This window comes from Sycon ciliatum, chromosome 8 (assembly GCF_964019385.1).
Source record: "Sycon ciliatum chromosome 8, ocSycCili1.1, whole genome shotgun sequence".
Lineage (NCBI taxonomy): Eukaryota > Metazoa > Porifera > Calcarea > Leucosolenida > Sycettidae > Sycon > Sycon ciliatum.
In genome coordinates this window covers 6,774,699-6,790,126 of record NC_088650.1, presented here as the reverse complement: position 1 = coordinate 6,790,126, position 15,428 = coordinate 6,774,699, and the positions used below count along the sequence as shown (strand labels likewise).

At 49.3% G+C, this 15,428-nt stretch overlaps 1 protein-coding gene across 1 annotated transcript; it reads right to left on the bottom strand.

Annotated features, from left to right (window-relative positions):
• On the bottom strand, positions 1-15,095 carry LOC135823062 (uncharacterized). Its single transcript, XM_065335891.1, has 7 exons — positions 14,405-15,095; positions 6,181-6,263; positions 5,655-5,763; positions 4,665-4,817; positions 3,496-3,732; positions 2,868-2,981; positions 1-2,489 (listed from the first exon to the last, which is right to left on the bottom strand). The coding sequence occupies exons 1-7, from the start codon at positions 14,774-14,776 to the stop codon at positions 498-500; spliced, it is 3,060 nt and encodes a 1,019-aa protein (XP_065191963.1). The 5' UTR covers positions 14,777-15,095; the 3' UTR covers positions 1-497.
• Between the last annotated feature and the right edge of the window lie 333 nt (positions 15,096-15,428).

Sequence of the window (15,428 nt, the reverse complement as noted above, 5' to 3'; positions counted from 1 at the left end):
TCGCCAACAATGATAGTTTGCAGTTGCAATTTATTAAAGATAGAAAGAAATGTCAATAAACTCAATGCTTGGAAGTAGAATCAAAAGCTCTGGTTCAATGTCGTTTTAAAATGATATAATTCGGTCACTTTTACATGGCACACTGGACGGAGCCTTTTTTGGCCATCACAAAATCTGCCCAAGATGTTATAAAATAGGAAAAATAATCCACTATAAAATGATGAAGCTACAATGTATTGGACGACTGACTAGGCCTATAGGGTGCAGTGCTGCTGAAGTCGAGCTGAAGAGCAGTTTTGGTTCACTAGAAGGAGCGAAGCAGCCAGAACTGAGGCCTAGTGCGAAAGACGGAAATACTAGGGCCATGTAAGCTGTGCCATAAATGGGGGTCTAGGAAGTAGGAACTCAATTTTTAGAATAATAATAATACTGACGGAGAGAGAGAGAGGATTCACAGGTGATGGGTGGATATGCCCTATGCCCAAGCACAATGAGCATCAGTGGACCCTGACTGCATGCTTTGGAGCGCCTTTGGAGGCCTGATTTGCCCGCGGCGCTCCATTGCTGGCATTGGGAGTTCTGCGATTTGCAGCTGGCCGGGTACGCATTGCATTTAGCGCTTTACTGGCACTGCTGGTAGAATTGATGGGCTTTGGCATGCGCTCGGGCCTTGGGATGTTCGGGACACCGTAACGAGGGTCATCGAATAAATCCGGCCTTCCTTGCAGGCCACCGCCGGTTGGCGAGTCCTCCATAAAGATGGCCTCGTACATACCGCTGTCGACTTCAAGCTCATCGTGCGATGACAGAGACGTCACGGAAGCGGCACGTGGTCTCGGCTTGGGCAGCGACAACGGCCCAAAGGCACTGTTGCACGACGAGGAGCTGTTCATCCGATCCCGGTCCTCGCCGTTCTGCGACGTACTCGTTGATGACGAACGACAGTAGCCCGAAGACGTGTCGGAGTCGGAGCTGTCAACGTGCACTTGTCTCATGATCTTGCGTGGCTTGCTGCAGCCGGGCACAGGTGGACGTGGAGGGATGACCGGATTGCCAATGTTGGAGAGCGATTCCTTGGTGACACGAACCGGGCGCTTTGGAATCGGCGGCTTCCCACTGCCGGCTTTGCTAGGCTTTGGCGCCTTTGTGGGCTTAGCTGTCTTGGGCGGTGGTGGGCGTTTTGGCGTTGCAATTGGCCGTTTGCTCGGCGTGCCAAAGCTAGGCAGGCACAACGACTGCACATTCTGATACACCATGGGGGCCGGTGGCTGCTTCGGCATCGGCATCTCTTGTTCATGGATACTTTCCGAGTGCTCCTGCTCTGAGCTACCACCACCACTAGGTGCAGATGCAGCACCGGCGGAACCAGTAGCTGCGGCAGCAGCAGCTGCAGCGGCGGCGGCGGCAGCAGCTGCTGCACCAGCTACCCCAGTCACGTTTCCGCCGGTGTTCAGAATGGAGAACGCGCTACTAAGACGCCGTCTTCTAGGCATATCAACGAGTGCTTCCTCCTGGTCAACGTCGTCGTAAATGTTATCGTCGTTGCCCCCGGCAACATCAAAGCTAGCCCTGGGGAGACCTTTTACAGCTGCCGTTTCTTTGTCGCTGCCGTTGTACAAACTCTTCGGTATGGCCGGCATGAGTGAGGTGCTGTCCAGTCTCGATGTTGATTGTAGTGTAGTCGGTGAGGTGACCGAAGACTGTGTGCTGGTGCTCTGCGTCGGGTGACCCGGCTGGATGTTCTCATAGATTGATCTGCTCTCCTCGTCAAGCGAGTCCAGTGCATCCTCCGAGATCATGCTGAGGTGGGCACTTGACGTGCTGCCGCGCTGCAAGGTTTCCGTCACTGAATTTATTGCACGTAGGATGACGTCGGAATTCTCCGCCGAGCCGTCCTTCACCAGCTGTTCGCTGAGCAAGTTCAACGACAGCAGCGCGCTTGCTTCAGAGTCCTGCGATGACGACAGAGCCCCGTCCTTGCCTGTAGCAGCCGTGGCGGCCGCAGGCACAGGCTGTGTGCCGCCGTCTGTACCGCTGAACACATTCTCATACACGTCGTTGCCGTCCATTGTCGCCGGGCTGACTAGCTTGGGGAATGCCAGCTGCTCATCGTGTTCAATGCCTGAATCCGGTGACAGCACCTGCTTGGACGCAGGCAATAGAGCATTGGACTCCTGGCGTGGACGCTGTGGATTACTGGTGGGTCTTGGTGGTGGGGTAACACCGGGTTTACGGACATCGGATGTTGACGAAGACTTTGTTGCCTGACCGGAGCTTGTTACCAGCACATTCTCGTATGTTTGGTCCTCGAGCGCGGCTGAGAGCGAGATGTCAGGGTCGCTGGACTGTTTGGTCTGCGGGTGGAACTTCACCTGGGGCTTTGGCGGCGGGAAGCTCCGGCTACGCATCTTTTTGAGCTGCAGCTTGCCAAGCTTGCTGCCACCACTTGCCGCTGTCTTGGTGCAGGACTCCGATTGAGAACGGGCCATCTGCAGGCAGGTAGCAGTCAACAGATAAATGTAGAGAACACATTCAGTGGCTGCATGCCGGTGTGGGAAGAGGTCTTGCAACACGCTGGGCACAACCATGGTGATGCAGTGCAAATAAAAGCTTCATTGCAACTGAAGCGAGCCGTGGCACAATTTCAGCATGCTCGGAGAAAGAGAACTGCAGTGTAATTGCAAAGAGCCAAGGCCGAAAGTCATGCAATGGCAGCTAGTGATGGAGGACTCGGACAAGGTACTGCACATTTCTATTTCAGTTCGGAAGTTTACTATTGGCATTCATGTAGTGTGATGACTTTTACTGTTGTAAGTACTTGTAGGTGAATTCCGATGGCGGTGCGGCTCTATTCATTGAGTCCTTACCACTCCTGGAGGTTCTTCTCCTCTGTTCAGCGTCCTCATCACTCTTCCGATAGACATGTACCGGTTCGATGGTATCTCTGGTTTCACGGGCAGAGGCTTACCAGCTGCTTTGGCCTGGGAGGATAGAAAATAAACCAAGAAACAGGACACTGTTGCTTGTTGTTGCTTGTTAGGTATGCCCTACTCAGTTATCAGTTGCACCCATGCGTCTACTGTTGCAGATGAGTACTAGCATGCAGGCAATGCAGTACACTTCAAGAAATTCACATGGAAGTGCACATGGTTTCTTATGTGTCCAAGGCAGTGTGAGGTCGAGAGTTCATCCCCGTATTCAATGCTCGAGCCTGGCGATGAGCATTGAAGACAGAACCAGAAACACACTGGCCGTCATCCACGGATGGATACATACGCTACATCAATCCGTGATGTAGTAAGATTATGACTCGGTTAAATGATGGCATCCAGGCTTCATCATGCCTTGGTGGAGTGGAGCACATTCGAATCAATCAGACCGAAGCCGCTTCAGTCTCAAAACACCTGAACATACACAGAAATGGACGATCGGCATAGCGTTGATATTGACTGCACACGTGATGCAGTTCTGTGCAGTCATAAAGTTACGACTTACCGCTGCTCCAACGAATCCGGTTCCTTTCAGTGACGTCTTGTTGAAGACCATCTGCGACTTGCCGAGGAAGTCCCGTTTGATTCTCTTGGACGCGTTCAGCCACAGCGACGCCAGACCGTGCGGACGGAAGACAGGCGGTGGCTGGAAAGCGAGGAAGGCGCACGTTCCGGCGCTGTGTTTCTCCGTGTCAGTACAGTAGGTGTAGATGTCATGAAGAACGGATGTCGGTACGACGGCCTGGACCAAAACAACGATAATAAGCCCATTGCACATTGCCAAATATGGAAGGTATGGGTAATGCATGTGAGTATGCTGGGATCAGCAATGCACTGTTCAACACCTCACACGACCATGCCCAGGTGGCTGTGTGGGGTGTGTATGGTACAAATTACGTCAGTGCACAATAGGCTTATTGCAAAGACTTGTCAGCGCCTTCTAGGTTTGGCCTGATCTCATAGCTCAGATGATTAGAGGACTGCTCATCACAAGCAAGGTAGATCTACCAGGCTTGAGTCCTGGTGGGGTAGGCATTTCTTTTCTCTTTTCAGGCAGTTCACTTCCCCGACTGATCCTTTGAAATTCTAAAGTCCACTACAGTAGCGTAACAGGACTGGTGGAAGCAGTTTTTGACTGGTGCTGCCATACCCTTGCCTTTCATGCTTTGTGTAGGATATGGAGGGTAGACACATGACCCGTTGCTTAGCAGTAAGCACGTAACTTATTGATGGCCAAAAGTTGGTCTGGTCATGGCCTGGCCAACCGGACTCAGGTTCTGCCGGGCCTGCCTATTGGTGCTGCACAGCCCCCCCCCCCCCTCCTGCACCCAGATCAATGCATGAACTCATATTAAATTTTGGACCTAGGCCCGATGACTGTTTAGTATTTGGGAAGAGTGTGGGATATAACAACTAGGTTTCTCTAATTCATCGGAGCATACACCTATACAGTCAACTTTGCGTATATCGACACTTGGCGGCGGGGCATCAGAAACGTGTCCCTATTCGCAAAGTGTCGTTACACCCGAAGTCTCATTGTATGCACTACAGCTGGATGGGACTTGGAAGTGCTGTCGTTATTCGCGAATTGTCGTTATATCCGCAGTCGTTATTAGCGAAGTTGACTGTACAGCCTTTGCAATGGTACAGCAACAGAAACAAACCACAGCCTACCTCAATCTCCGCATCAACCTCCCGCTCGCTGATTCCGTTCAGCTCCCGAGACGATAGTGACTCTTGCCGCGATTGCCATGCTGTCTGGATCTGCTGCAGGGCGTGACGTTTTAGCCCCAGTACGATATAGGCAATGGCTACGTTGACGTAGATCTGCAGCGGAGCAACAGACAGCATGATAACACACACACACACACACACACACACACACACACACACACACACACACACACACACACACACACACACACACACACACACACACACACACTTTGAAGTCAGTTTCATTGTTCAACTTTCATATCCCTTTGCTAATAACAATAATTATTATGATTCTGCAGAGTCTTCAGCCTGATGATAGGGCTTTAAAGTGCTACGTCACAGCATAGCAACAATTTCAAAAATTCAAAAATTGGATCCACTTGGATCCAGTTTTTGTATGGATCCAAGCACATTTCAAGCCGTCTGACTCACAGCAAGGTGATGTAACCAGTGAAACTGACTGATTTGGCTACTGGGGGCGGGGTTACAACTGGTGGCGAAGTAAAAGTCACCCCTGCATACGACATGAGTGGGTTGCTATGCACCCACATACTGAGGCAATAGCAAAGTCACACCTTGGTGGATCCAAAATAGAAATCTGTTGTCAACTTAGTACTCCCTGGCCGTTTTGACGTCATCACTTTTAAGCCCTATTGCATTGGGCATTGCGGAATCACACTGAATGGAATATTGATTTGTGATGAAGATTACATAGAGTTAGGGTGAGGTTAGGTGTAAAACCTTGAACTGGGTTCTCTCCCTTTCTTGTCGATGATTGTGTGTTGACACAATCATTTAGAATATAATTATTTGTGCCATTGATCGCAAAATGACTCTGCACGCGAAGTTAGTTTGTAGTCGACTAGTCCCATGAATGATCGGACGCCACCGTGCAGTGTATGGCGGCGTTCTCGGTGGCTACATCAGTGTCCGGTCGTTTCAGCTTACCACGCACTCCCACAGCGTTTTGTCCAGACCCAGGTTGCGATAGTCGATGAACTTGGAGCCGCGCATGCGACGCTGTGCCTCGCCCAGATCTCGTAGCGTGTCCTCGTCCCTAACATCAGCAAACACAGCGACCAGACAATAGGTTAGGAGAAGGCATCAACGTAACAGGGGCTACACACACACGTAATACATGTACATGCCAATTTTGAGAGTCACCTGTCAGACTGTAGACTGCCACCAGGAAATAATCCAGGTCAAAGTCAAAAAGGACAAATTTCGCCGCTTCACGTTTCATAGCTGCATGTACACAGCTGCATTGTACATGTACGTACAAAAAAGATTATGATTTGAGTTCCAATCTTGTTTGAAGACTTCTCCCACCTGAAGTTCTGAACGGTGAACATAAGAGGAATCCGTCTTTGCTTCATAATAGTTAATGTGCTATTACTTGAAGTAGTAGCCATGACTGTATTCTTTTACATGCAATTTGCTTCTTTCCTGGCAACTGTATTGCTAAACTACTTACCATCCGTAGAGATGAAACGCCTGGGCTCGTTGGAAGTAGGCCAGCACGAAGTGCGGATCGCGTTTGAGCGTCTGCGTATACATCTACAGAATCAGACAAGCACACAGACATAGAACACAGTCAGTGCCACTGTCAGAGATCCTCGGCTAGTATTATGGTCCATGGTCCGGATGCGTATGACTATGGCTCAGATACGCGTGTGCCTGTATGCCGTGCGTCACGCACATTATGCGCGAAGTTCTCATCAACCGACAAGCAGAACAGACATTATTGTTGTGTATACCCTCGCCAATACTACAGGCGATAGCTTTGTACTTTTTTTCTATGTATGCGTCCTTCGTGTTTCCCCGCATCTCGTAGAGATGATAACAGGTTTGCGCTGCCCGGATATGGGCCGTGAGGATGCACAGTTGCACACACAACGGGAAGCGGTATCCAAAATGAGAGAACGAAGGAGAGGAAGAGAAGTGGTTGCTGAGGATATTTTGGTTTTGAAGACGAGAAGCATCTGCAGGAAAGTTGCGTTTCCGATGTCATCCAAAAATCATTCGATAGAAGCATTCTTTTCGGGAAGATGTGAATGGTGTGTGGCATTCGCTGTGGTCAAATCACTTTCCGTCTTCTTCCAGATGTTCATGGTAGTATTAGCAGCCGGGCGCTTGTCTTTCCTCTTCTTCTCGCTTGCGTCCCTCACGCAAAGGAACCAGGTTGCGTGTCGAGGTGTGAGACAAGGCTGTGGATCTAGACTAGAATATCCCTGGAAAACATGGTTTTCACGGTAGACGTAGATCTACGACGATGCAGCCCGCTACCCCGACCTGGTCTTGTGCACGAGCAGTCTGGCTGCCCAGCCGGTCAAACCATCAGGCCCCGGGTGTGACTTCGCAGTTTGCAGTGTCTCTCTCACACAAAATCGCCGTTAGTAGCAACACGGTGTCACTCTAGCTAATCAGGAGAACCGAAATAGTACAGGCCTCCTTTCTTGCTGCATTGCCATGCCAGGACGAAACAACAGTCGTGTACCACCGTGGTTCTTCCGTGACCTACGGGGACCTGTCCGTCACTTCTGGCTATAGACAGTATTATAGTTCTGTTCCGTGAGGCTAGCTCTGTCGTGCACACCTAGCTCCCTTCTCCCTCTCCATCCATGGCATAGCTCCGCCCGGCGCTAACCCGAGTGACTTTGCTGTACTGCTGGGCAGTTGGATTCTGCTCTGGGCAGCGCCGGGCTCCATAGCCGCATCAAGTAACTCGTTAGTTACACCATTTTGTAAGTCGTTTTCACTCTGAACACGCCATTCAGCCTCACAAACAAGACTTGACTTGTAGTCGAGTGTAGCTGGGGTGCCTGAAAGGAACGGTTAGTTACTGTCGATCGTTAACGAAAGACAGGTCCCTCTGGTCTGCCGCAGACAAATCATATCCATGACAAGCATAATAGCTTTTACTGCGCGGTGACGGGTTGACATCAAGTGCGTGGGAATAGACCAGCGGCGGCGAGCAACGTTGGCGGTTGCTATGCAGAAGATAAGGCGTAGAGAATCATACCAGAGTAGTGCTCTCTTGTCACGCAAGAGTAGATCTCACACCTGTGTCATGGAGAGTTGTGGATGGCTTCGTCACGCGAAGTAGCACACAGCTGACTTGCGCGAGAAGATTGTTATCTTTATCGCCATTTTCTTATGCCATCGTCGAGGCAAGTCGTACATGTACATGTATCAGCGAAGTCTGGAGATCGTCCTAGTCCGCGTACCCCTCACACATACTGTACTACCTCCTAGCACAGAAACCCTTTTGCCAAGTTTTGGTGTGAACCTGATGCTGATAACGCGGCTACTTTCACGCGGTTGAACAGACATGGAGTGAAGATACAATGTACCGATATGTCATGCTTTTCAGCAGGGTGGAAAGCACGAGATATGCATCGCCTTCCATTTCTATGTTATGGCATGCCTTCAAAAGTGCTTTAGTGGACTTCTCCGGAGAGAATTTAGCTACCCAGCCTTTACTTCTTCTGTACTTTCCGAAACTCTGGGTTTGAGGCGAACTGTGTCCTGGATATTTGACTTGTTCTACGAGCCGTACATGTCCTGTCGGATTTTGTATGGTCTCCACCAGGGAGAAGTAAACTTGAATAGTGTATTTTACTACTCCCTTGGGCCTTGTCTACACATGGTTTATAAGAAGGTTTTAGCAGCAAATGAGAGTCACTATCAATGCATCGATCCTACGTAACTAACTTGATACTGAGGAACCAACACGTGCAGTAACTGTCCACTGGTCTTGGTGCGAGTTGGAACAAAAACTACCGGTATGCAATTCGCGCGCACACACAGACACGAACACACACATGCATACACCTACTCCTACCTATACACACAGACACACACGGACGCACGCACGCAAATACGCTAGCCTCCAGTTCAGTCTCCGCATTGCTCGCTGACACGACGCGAGCCGAGGAAATGCTATTAATAAGGGGTCGGTCAGCCTGCCAAAACTTGGCACAAGTACAAAACAGCAATTATTAATTTTGTTACAGTGTCTCTACCTGTGAACGTGCAGCACTTGCTAATAAAGTAATACATGTAATACAATACGATACAATACTTGTTGTGTCGGGACCGCGTACTTGCCAACGCTCTACATGTAGATGTCACACTGAAAGGAAAAGTCACCTCATACTTATAATAGCGGATCAAAGCGGGCCAATGGCAGCTTCCTAGGTAACACATTGGATTCGGTATGACCTTGTTCGCCAGCCGTTTTGTTGGAAGCTATTGTTTTGAACACGAATACCTATGCGTTTGTTGTCCGCGTACTCAGCGAGGAGCACGACTACGCGGACACTAATCATTTTGCTGGGGAAAGTTCCGACATGCAAGTAAGCACTGATGCGATCAAACAGGTGCCCCGAACACGATCGCCACGTTCCTTCTGGCCTTTTTTTGTGTGCAACCAAAACAGAAACCGCTCTAATCAGCTGACCTTTAGCATAGCAGCACGACTCTCTCGACTAACGTTATGAAAGATGTCCGTCATGCGAAGCATAGTGAAGACACACTGGTCAAGGCATGTAGATCTACGCCTGAAACAGCCATCATCTCGTGTAAAAGGTGATCGCCTATGTACTGTATGCGGGATGGTGGCTAGCTGCCCGTTGCAGCCAGCCACAGCGAAGCCATCCTCTGCCAGGTTGCCTCCATGACAATGCTGTCAGCGCATGTCGACCGTTGTTGCAATATTGGAAGCAGGGCAGGCCGCATTGGCAGTGAATGGAATGAAATGAATAATTCTATTATAATGTTAAAGCTAGTTTACAGGCAGCGTCTGCTCTGTGAAGAGTCGTAACCTGGCTCTGACTACCGTCATTCGACTGCCTATACGATCGGCTTGCGATGTGGAAACAGTTTGTCGAAACTTTTTAACGACTTAGAAGGAATTGGTCTTCAGCATTAGCACGGAATAATCACGAGTGTGCTTGTCTCAAGATCACAGGTTCAACGACTGAATAAAGCACCCTCCTACTCGCGTGGCGCAAGAGAATCCCTTATCGATGGCAGCTGGAGTTGGCTTCCCCTACAGTCGCGGGCAAAGAAATCCGACCCACGTGCCAAAGCAGTGCCAAGGCTCATGCGGCCCCTGCGGCCATCGATTTGGTTCGGGCACTTTTGGACCATGCATAATGTGATTGAAATGGGAACGCGGCGTTAGACTCATGAGTCGTGGGTCGGATTTCTTTGGCCACGACTGGACAATCATAGCGCAGTTGATTTTGACCGCAAACGTACCATTGCAGGCAGTGTGCAGCCTCGCTTCATTTTCCGCACATGGCGTTCAAGCGACGCCTTATCTCAACAGTCTGGCCGACACGTACACTGGACGTTAGCTGACTTGATCCATTCCACTCCTGGCCTGTGCACGTTTATTGGTCCAAGATCCTGGGCTTAGGTTCAACCGCACGAAGACCTAGACCATAACAGTAATAATGGGTCGATCGGGTTCTCATCAGAATACTAGATGGGACGAGATCACGCTCCTTTGTCTCGTCTTTGTTGGTAGCATCCAATCACGTACGCACGTCTCTTTGTTGCATGGTGCAAGCCGACCTTGCATCGTCCAGTGCAGGGGACATTTGGCGTGCTTTGCTAGTATTGTACTATCCACTGAAATGCTGTTCCAGCTGGGCATGTAGCTGAACAGGCGCACACCTCCACATCAACATATCCTGGCCCCAAGAACGTTCAGAGAAGGAGCGAAACACCGTTGATAAGCCACAAAACCGGTAGCTCGGTCCCTCCGAATTATGTGAACATGAGCTTTTTTGCTATTGCTATAGCTCTTGTCTGTCACAAACAAAGGCGACAATAACAATTGATGGCACATACACTGCACGCCTAGTGCGGGTTTCGCTTGACATTTTCACACTACCTATGTCACTAGTACATACACAAATAGGAGATCCCCAGGCCAGATAGGCGTTAGCCTTTGGGTCATCCTGAAATAAAGATTTTTTTTTACAGTATAGCTCTACTAGTAGTAGTCTACACGCAATGACTTGTTTATGTACTGTGCTGTTGGTACACCTCACTGCACTCAAACCCAAGCTGTACTCGTAGTTATACACTCGCCGAGGACGAATGCATCACGTGACTCGTGATTCAGGCCAGATAGGTTTGAGCTCATTGAATTCAAGCCAAGGTCAAGGAACGCACGCGCATCCATAGAATAATTTTTATTATCGAGAGTAAATAACCCCAGTGGAGTGGAGTGGAGGGGGAGGGGGTGTATCGATTCTTGTCTTGTTACTCCACGTCTTCGCAGGTGCATGGTATTACACCTTCGAATGTAGAGCATTAGTGGGAAACGACGCGGCAGCCTCGTTGTTGTAGGATGCCACTTGTGAATACGCCTCGAGCAAGCTGATTCTAGTATTTATGTGGCGCCAATTGCCGCGGGAATGGGCAACCTGGAGATGTTGCGACGCTCACCTGCAAACGCATTTCCGCGTCAGTCGAGCATGCAGTGTACCAAATCGCAGCAATTAGGTTTGCTAAACTTTCTTAGCCGATATTCTAGTGCCTAGAGGCAGTTGTACTATTGTTCCCATAACATACAGCACTCGACGTGACTTCTAACACGTGATTGTATCCAGGGCTGATACCACACAAAGCAGAGTATTCATCACTCCTATAGCTTACGTCAACGTTTGTCCTCGACCTTTTTTGTTGTTGGTATTGTTGGAAATATGTACTGGATGTATCAGACCTACTGAATGCCTTCCATATCGGTTGGAGCAGAAGCAATAGTTATTATTGATTCTCTCCCTTTGGAGGCGTTTAAACTTTAAATCATTACATGTTGCTATGTGAAGCAATCTCAGGCCAGAAGGAACTGTTCTCGACCTTTCAACTACCAATGAACACAGTCACATTGGATTTTCACCACAACCGCTTGAGATGTAACAATACCAATCCAATCATTAACGTATACTTATAATTATTTCTGAAGATGATTAACTGTCTAATGGTGCGCGGTGGCCAGTACATTATTTGCATCGGTTGGGAAGCTGCATTCGAGATGACCCGTGGAGGAATCACGATCCTATTACAGTGACTGTCCCGCACCGCGAGATCATACGTCGCGCGGATACAAGTTCTCAGATGCATGAAGGCAGGGTGTAGGATTTCGCCATTTCCCCTCCGCGCTAATGCGAATCGCCGTCGTTATTGTGAACTGTTTGTCATGGGCATTATTTGACCTAGCCCAGTGTCCATGTAGCGCCATGGTGTATTTGGATGCACATCACCGGGTTGATTTCCATCTAGCTGTTTCTAGCCAGTATCAGTTCTATCACATTAATTTATCAATCTGTGTTATTGGCGTCACACCATCGCGGAATAAGAGAATAATAATAATCGAGGGTTGCTGACGGGATAGAATGATACTGGTAGCCATTTGCAGTACTGCAAGACTTCGCTGTTGTAGGACTTCGCGAGTCATGTCTGGTCCGTGTCCATCACCATCACTGGTTAAACTGCTAATGAAATCATAGCTTATCTGTGACGCCAGAAACCCATTGCACGATCGGCTGAGCCAGAAATCACGTTCTTTGCAGCAATTCCTACGCACAATGCGAGTTGTACAACTAACAACTAACACTGTCTTGTCTAGGTATTAGCAGGTAGTTTTCTATTTTTATCGTTTCCTTCTCTGGTGCAATATCTGCTCTCCCTCTCTCAATTTGTGTTCTTCTTTCACTACAGCTCTTCTGGCATTCACATGTATGAAAGAAGGCGCCACGGCCCGTTTGCGTTGCGATGTTAGGTAGCATTGGGCAACAACGACAACACAGTCCAAACCAGTACGCGGCTTGTACTTGTGTTTCTTTCAAGTGTACATAAGTAGTGTCCATTCTCATTGCCATTCCTATCCCATACACGTACACACTTACATGTATAGTGAGCTGAAAAGCAATGCTGGATAGTCTACGTGCAAAGGCCCGTGACCATGGCATTGGGGTCTTTCTGTAACGGGTGTAGCATACGAGTAGTTGGCATTGTACATGTACATGTAGATGTTTTTGCCACATGAATGCTGAGTGTGTCTGGAATGGCTGCAGCGACTAGGTGTGGTAAATAATGTACTTAGCTATGTGCATGGATACGTCTTAAAACACAGGGCATTGTACTTTGAACTGGCCTACTACCATAGTCTTGCCAGCTCGTTATTGACACACACACGCACACACACACGCACGCGCGCACGCCCTGAGCACGTCCCTTCCTTCCTCCTCTCGCAGTCCAAGCGCTTGGTACATGGACCCACAAGGCTGCGCACATGACACCTAGAGGAACTAGTAGTTACTTTGAACGAGTAGGAAATTAATCACCCACAGCACTTGCGACCAGCCAGGGTACAATGCGTTCTCCGTCCACACGACTCTTCATGTGGATGCAAGCCGTACTTGATAGCACTGTTAGTTACTCACGTATTGTGTCCGCCATTGTGTCAGCCGCTACCTTGCGATATGCCGTCATCATCATCATCACCATCATTCTGTTATTGCTCCACTTGTACTATCCATCCGATACACGAACATCTTCGCGAAATACCTCAGCACCTGTAGCGTTAAACCTCGTAGTAATCTTTTCTTGTGCCCGACCCTTCTGACTGAACACTGTTATCATACTGGATCTCTACTGTAGCCTGAATGCGTTCACTATGTCAACACTAATATGGTCATCGTATAGCCTCACTGTTCCTACTCATGATCCAGCCTCACATGTTCAGGGAAGGTGCTAGCTGTACGTATTGTTGGTATTATTACAAGTATTAGCCTCATTGTGTGTTATCGCGTTGGACTAAAGCTGCGTAGTGTCGCCACACGGGAGATGTAGCAACGACTTCAGCACCCCGGGCACTCCACAGCGGCTATACTGTAACTAACGTCACTTGAGTGCATGACTTCGCAAACAGCAGGAAGACTTTCGAATAGAAAAGATTTATAAGAAGAAATGAGGACCAAGGAACTAACTTACAAGTTACGCTATAATGTCCACTAACACCACCAGTTACTTTACAATCAGCTCATGCGATAACATTGCACGACACTGACCGACAGTACTGACGTTCTACACCTAACTGGAAATCAGCTCTAGCATGTCTAGGATGCGCACTCCAACAGCTTTCCAGAAAGAAAAGAGCACAATGCGCCCTGGGCATTCGGGGTAGAAGAATTTGAAGACTCGACCGTGCGCAACTGATTGAGCTCACTTGGTACGCAACTTCTAGACCAAGATGCAATTCCCATCCAATTATTAGGCTTGGATTCCTGCGCCAGCTAATCAATACTGAGATGCAGAGATACTAGCCACAGTGTAAACGCGTTACGATTCAAATTGCGATCATCGGACACGCGAATACATCTCACTGCAAAGCAGTTAGAAGTTAGATCTCAAACTATGGTCTTGATTGCAATGTGCGTGTTAGCCTAGTAATAGTATAACCATAGGTGGTGTGGTTAAGCCAGACACGTTAACTGAGCATAGGGTTTGGTGCATAATTATAACTTTTATACGCATTGCCAGCCATAGAAATGGAAAGCCCACAATGTGTACATAAGTTACATCCCAACATACGGGGTAACAGGGTTCAAAGTCATCCACGACACCCTTCCCCAAACCGTCAGTCATAGCACAAGTACATGTAGTAGTTTACTTACCTCTATCGCATCTTCGTACTGTCCCATGGCCATCTGCGCCGTCGCTAGATTGAAGGTGACATGGGCACTGCTGTGATCCATCCGCTCAAACGTCTCCATCGCCTCCTCGTACTGGCCCCGCTCAAACTGTCGCACCGCGTCGCCCCAAAGGACGGTGTTCTCGCGCGCATGGCGCGTCACGTTGCGCAGCTTATGCGCTTCGGTCTTGGGCACGCTATCCACACCATGAGCGACCGAGGCGACTTCAGTCTCCTGAATGACAGCTTCTCTCCCTACGCTAATGTTACTATGAAGGCCTTTGCCTTTGCCTTTGGCCGTGATGACGCTACCTGCTCTGCTACTACAGGAGTCAGACCCAAACACCCGCGACATGGTGAAGGCAGGTGAAATGCTAAGCAGACCTGTTTGTTCCTCAACCCCCCTCCATTGCCTGTAAGCTCACTCCCATCTTGCGCAGCGCTCTATTCTAGGCGAAGCGTCCACGGCTTGTCCCACGCCCACACGGGCGAGCATGAGGTCACAAACACTTCACAGCAAAGGGCACAATCTCTGGGTATGTAATCTCGACTCGAGATACACTCGATAGTACTTGGCGTCCGCCTCCACTGGCGATAAGGCAACACTACACGCCAGCAACTAGTTTCACTTTCACTTTCTTCCCGGCCGCAAGTGCACGCGGTCCAACTCCGTGCCTGGTCCAACAGTGTGTGCCTGGTGCACGCACTATTACTAGTCTGCAGAAAGGGCCAACGATCCGACCATGGCCTTGGAATCCTGTTGCTCTTCGTCTCCGCGGCACACTATGTCCTTGCAGGGACTTTTTCCTTCCAGCGCGGAACCACACTAACTACAACAACGCCTGCTTCTGATACTGTGCTGCACAGCACGTTCTGGGCAATTCTTAGTTGCACGTCAACACACACCTGTCCTTGGCCAGAACAGGGCTAGCACTGCGCTGCAATACAGGGCTGTCGACCTGGCAAGCGTGCGGAAGAGCGCACCGGCCAACATGCATCAGCATCAA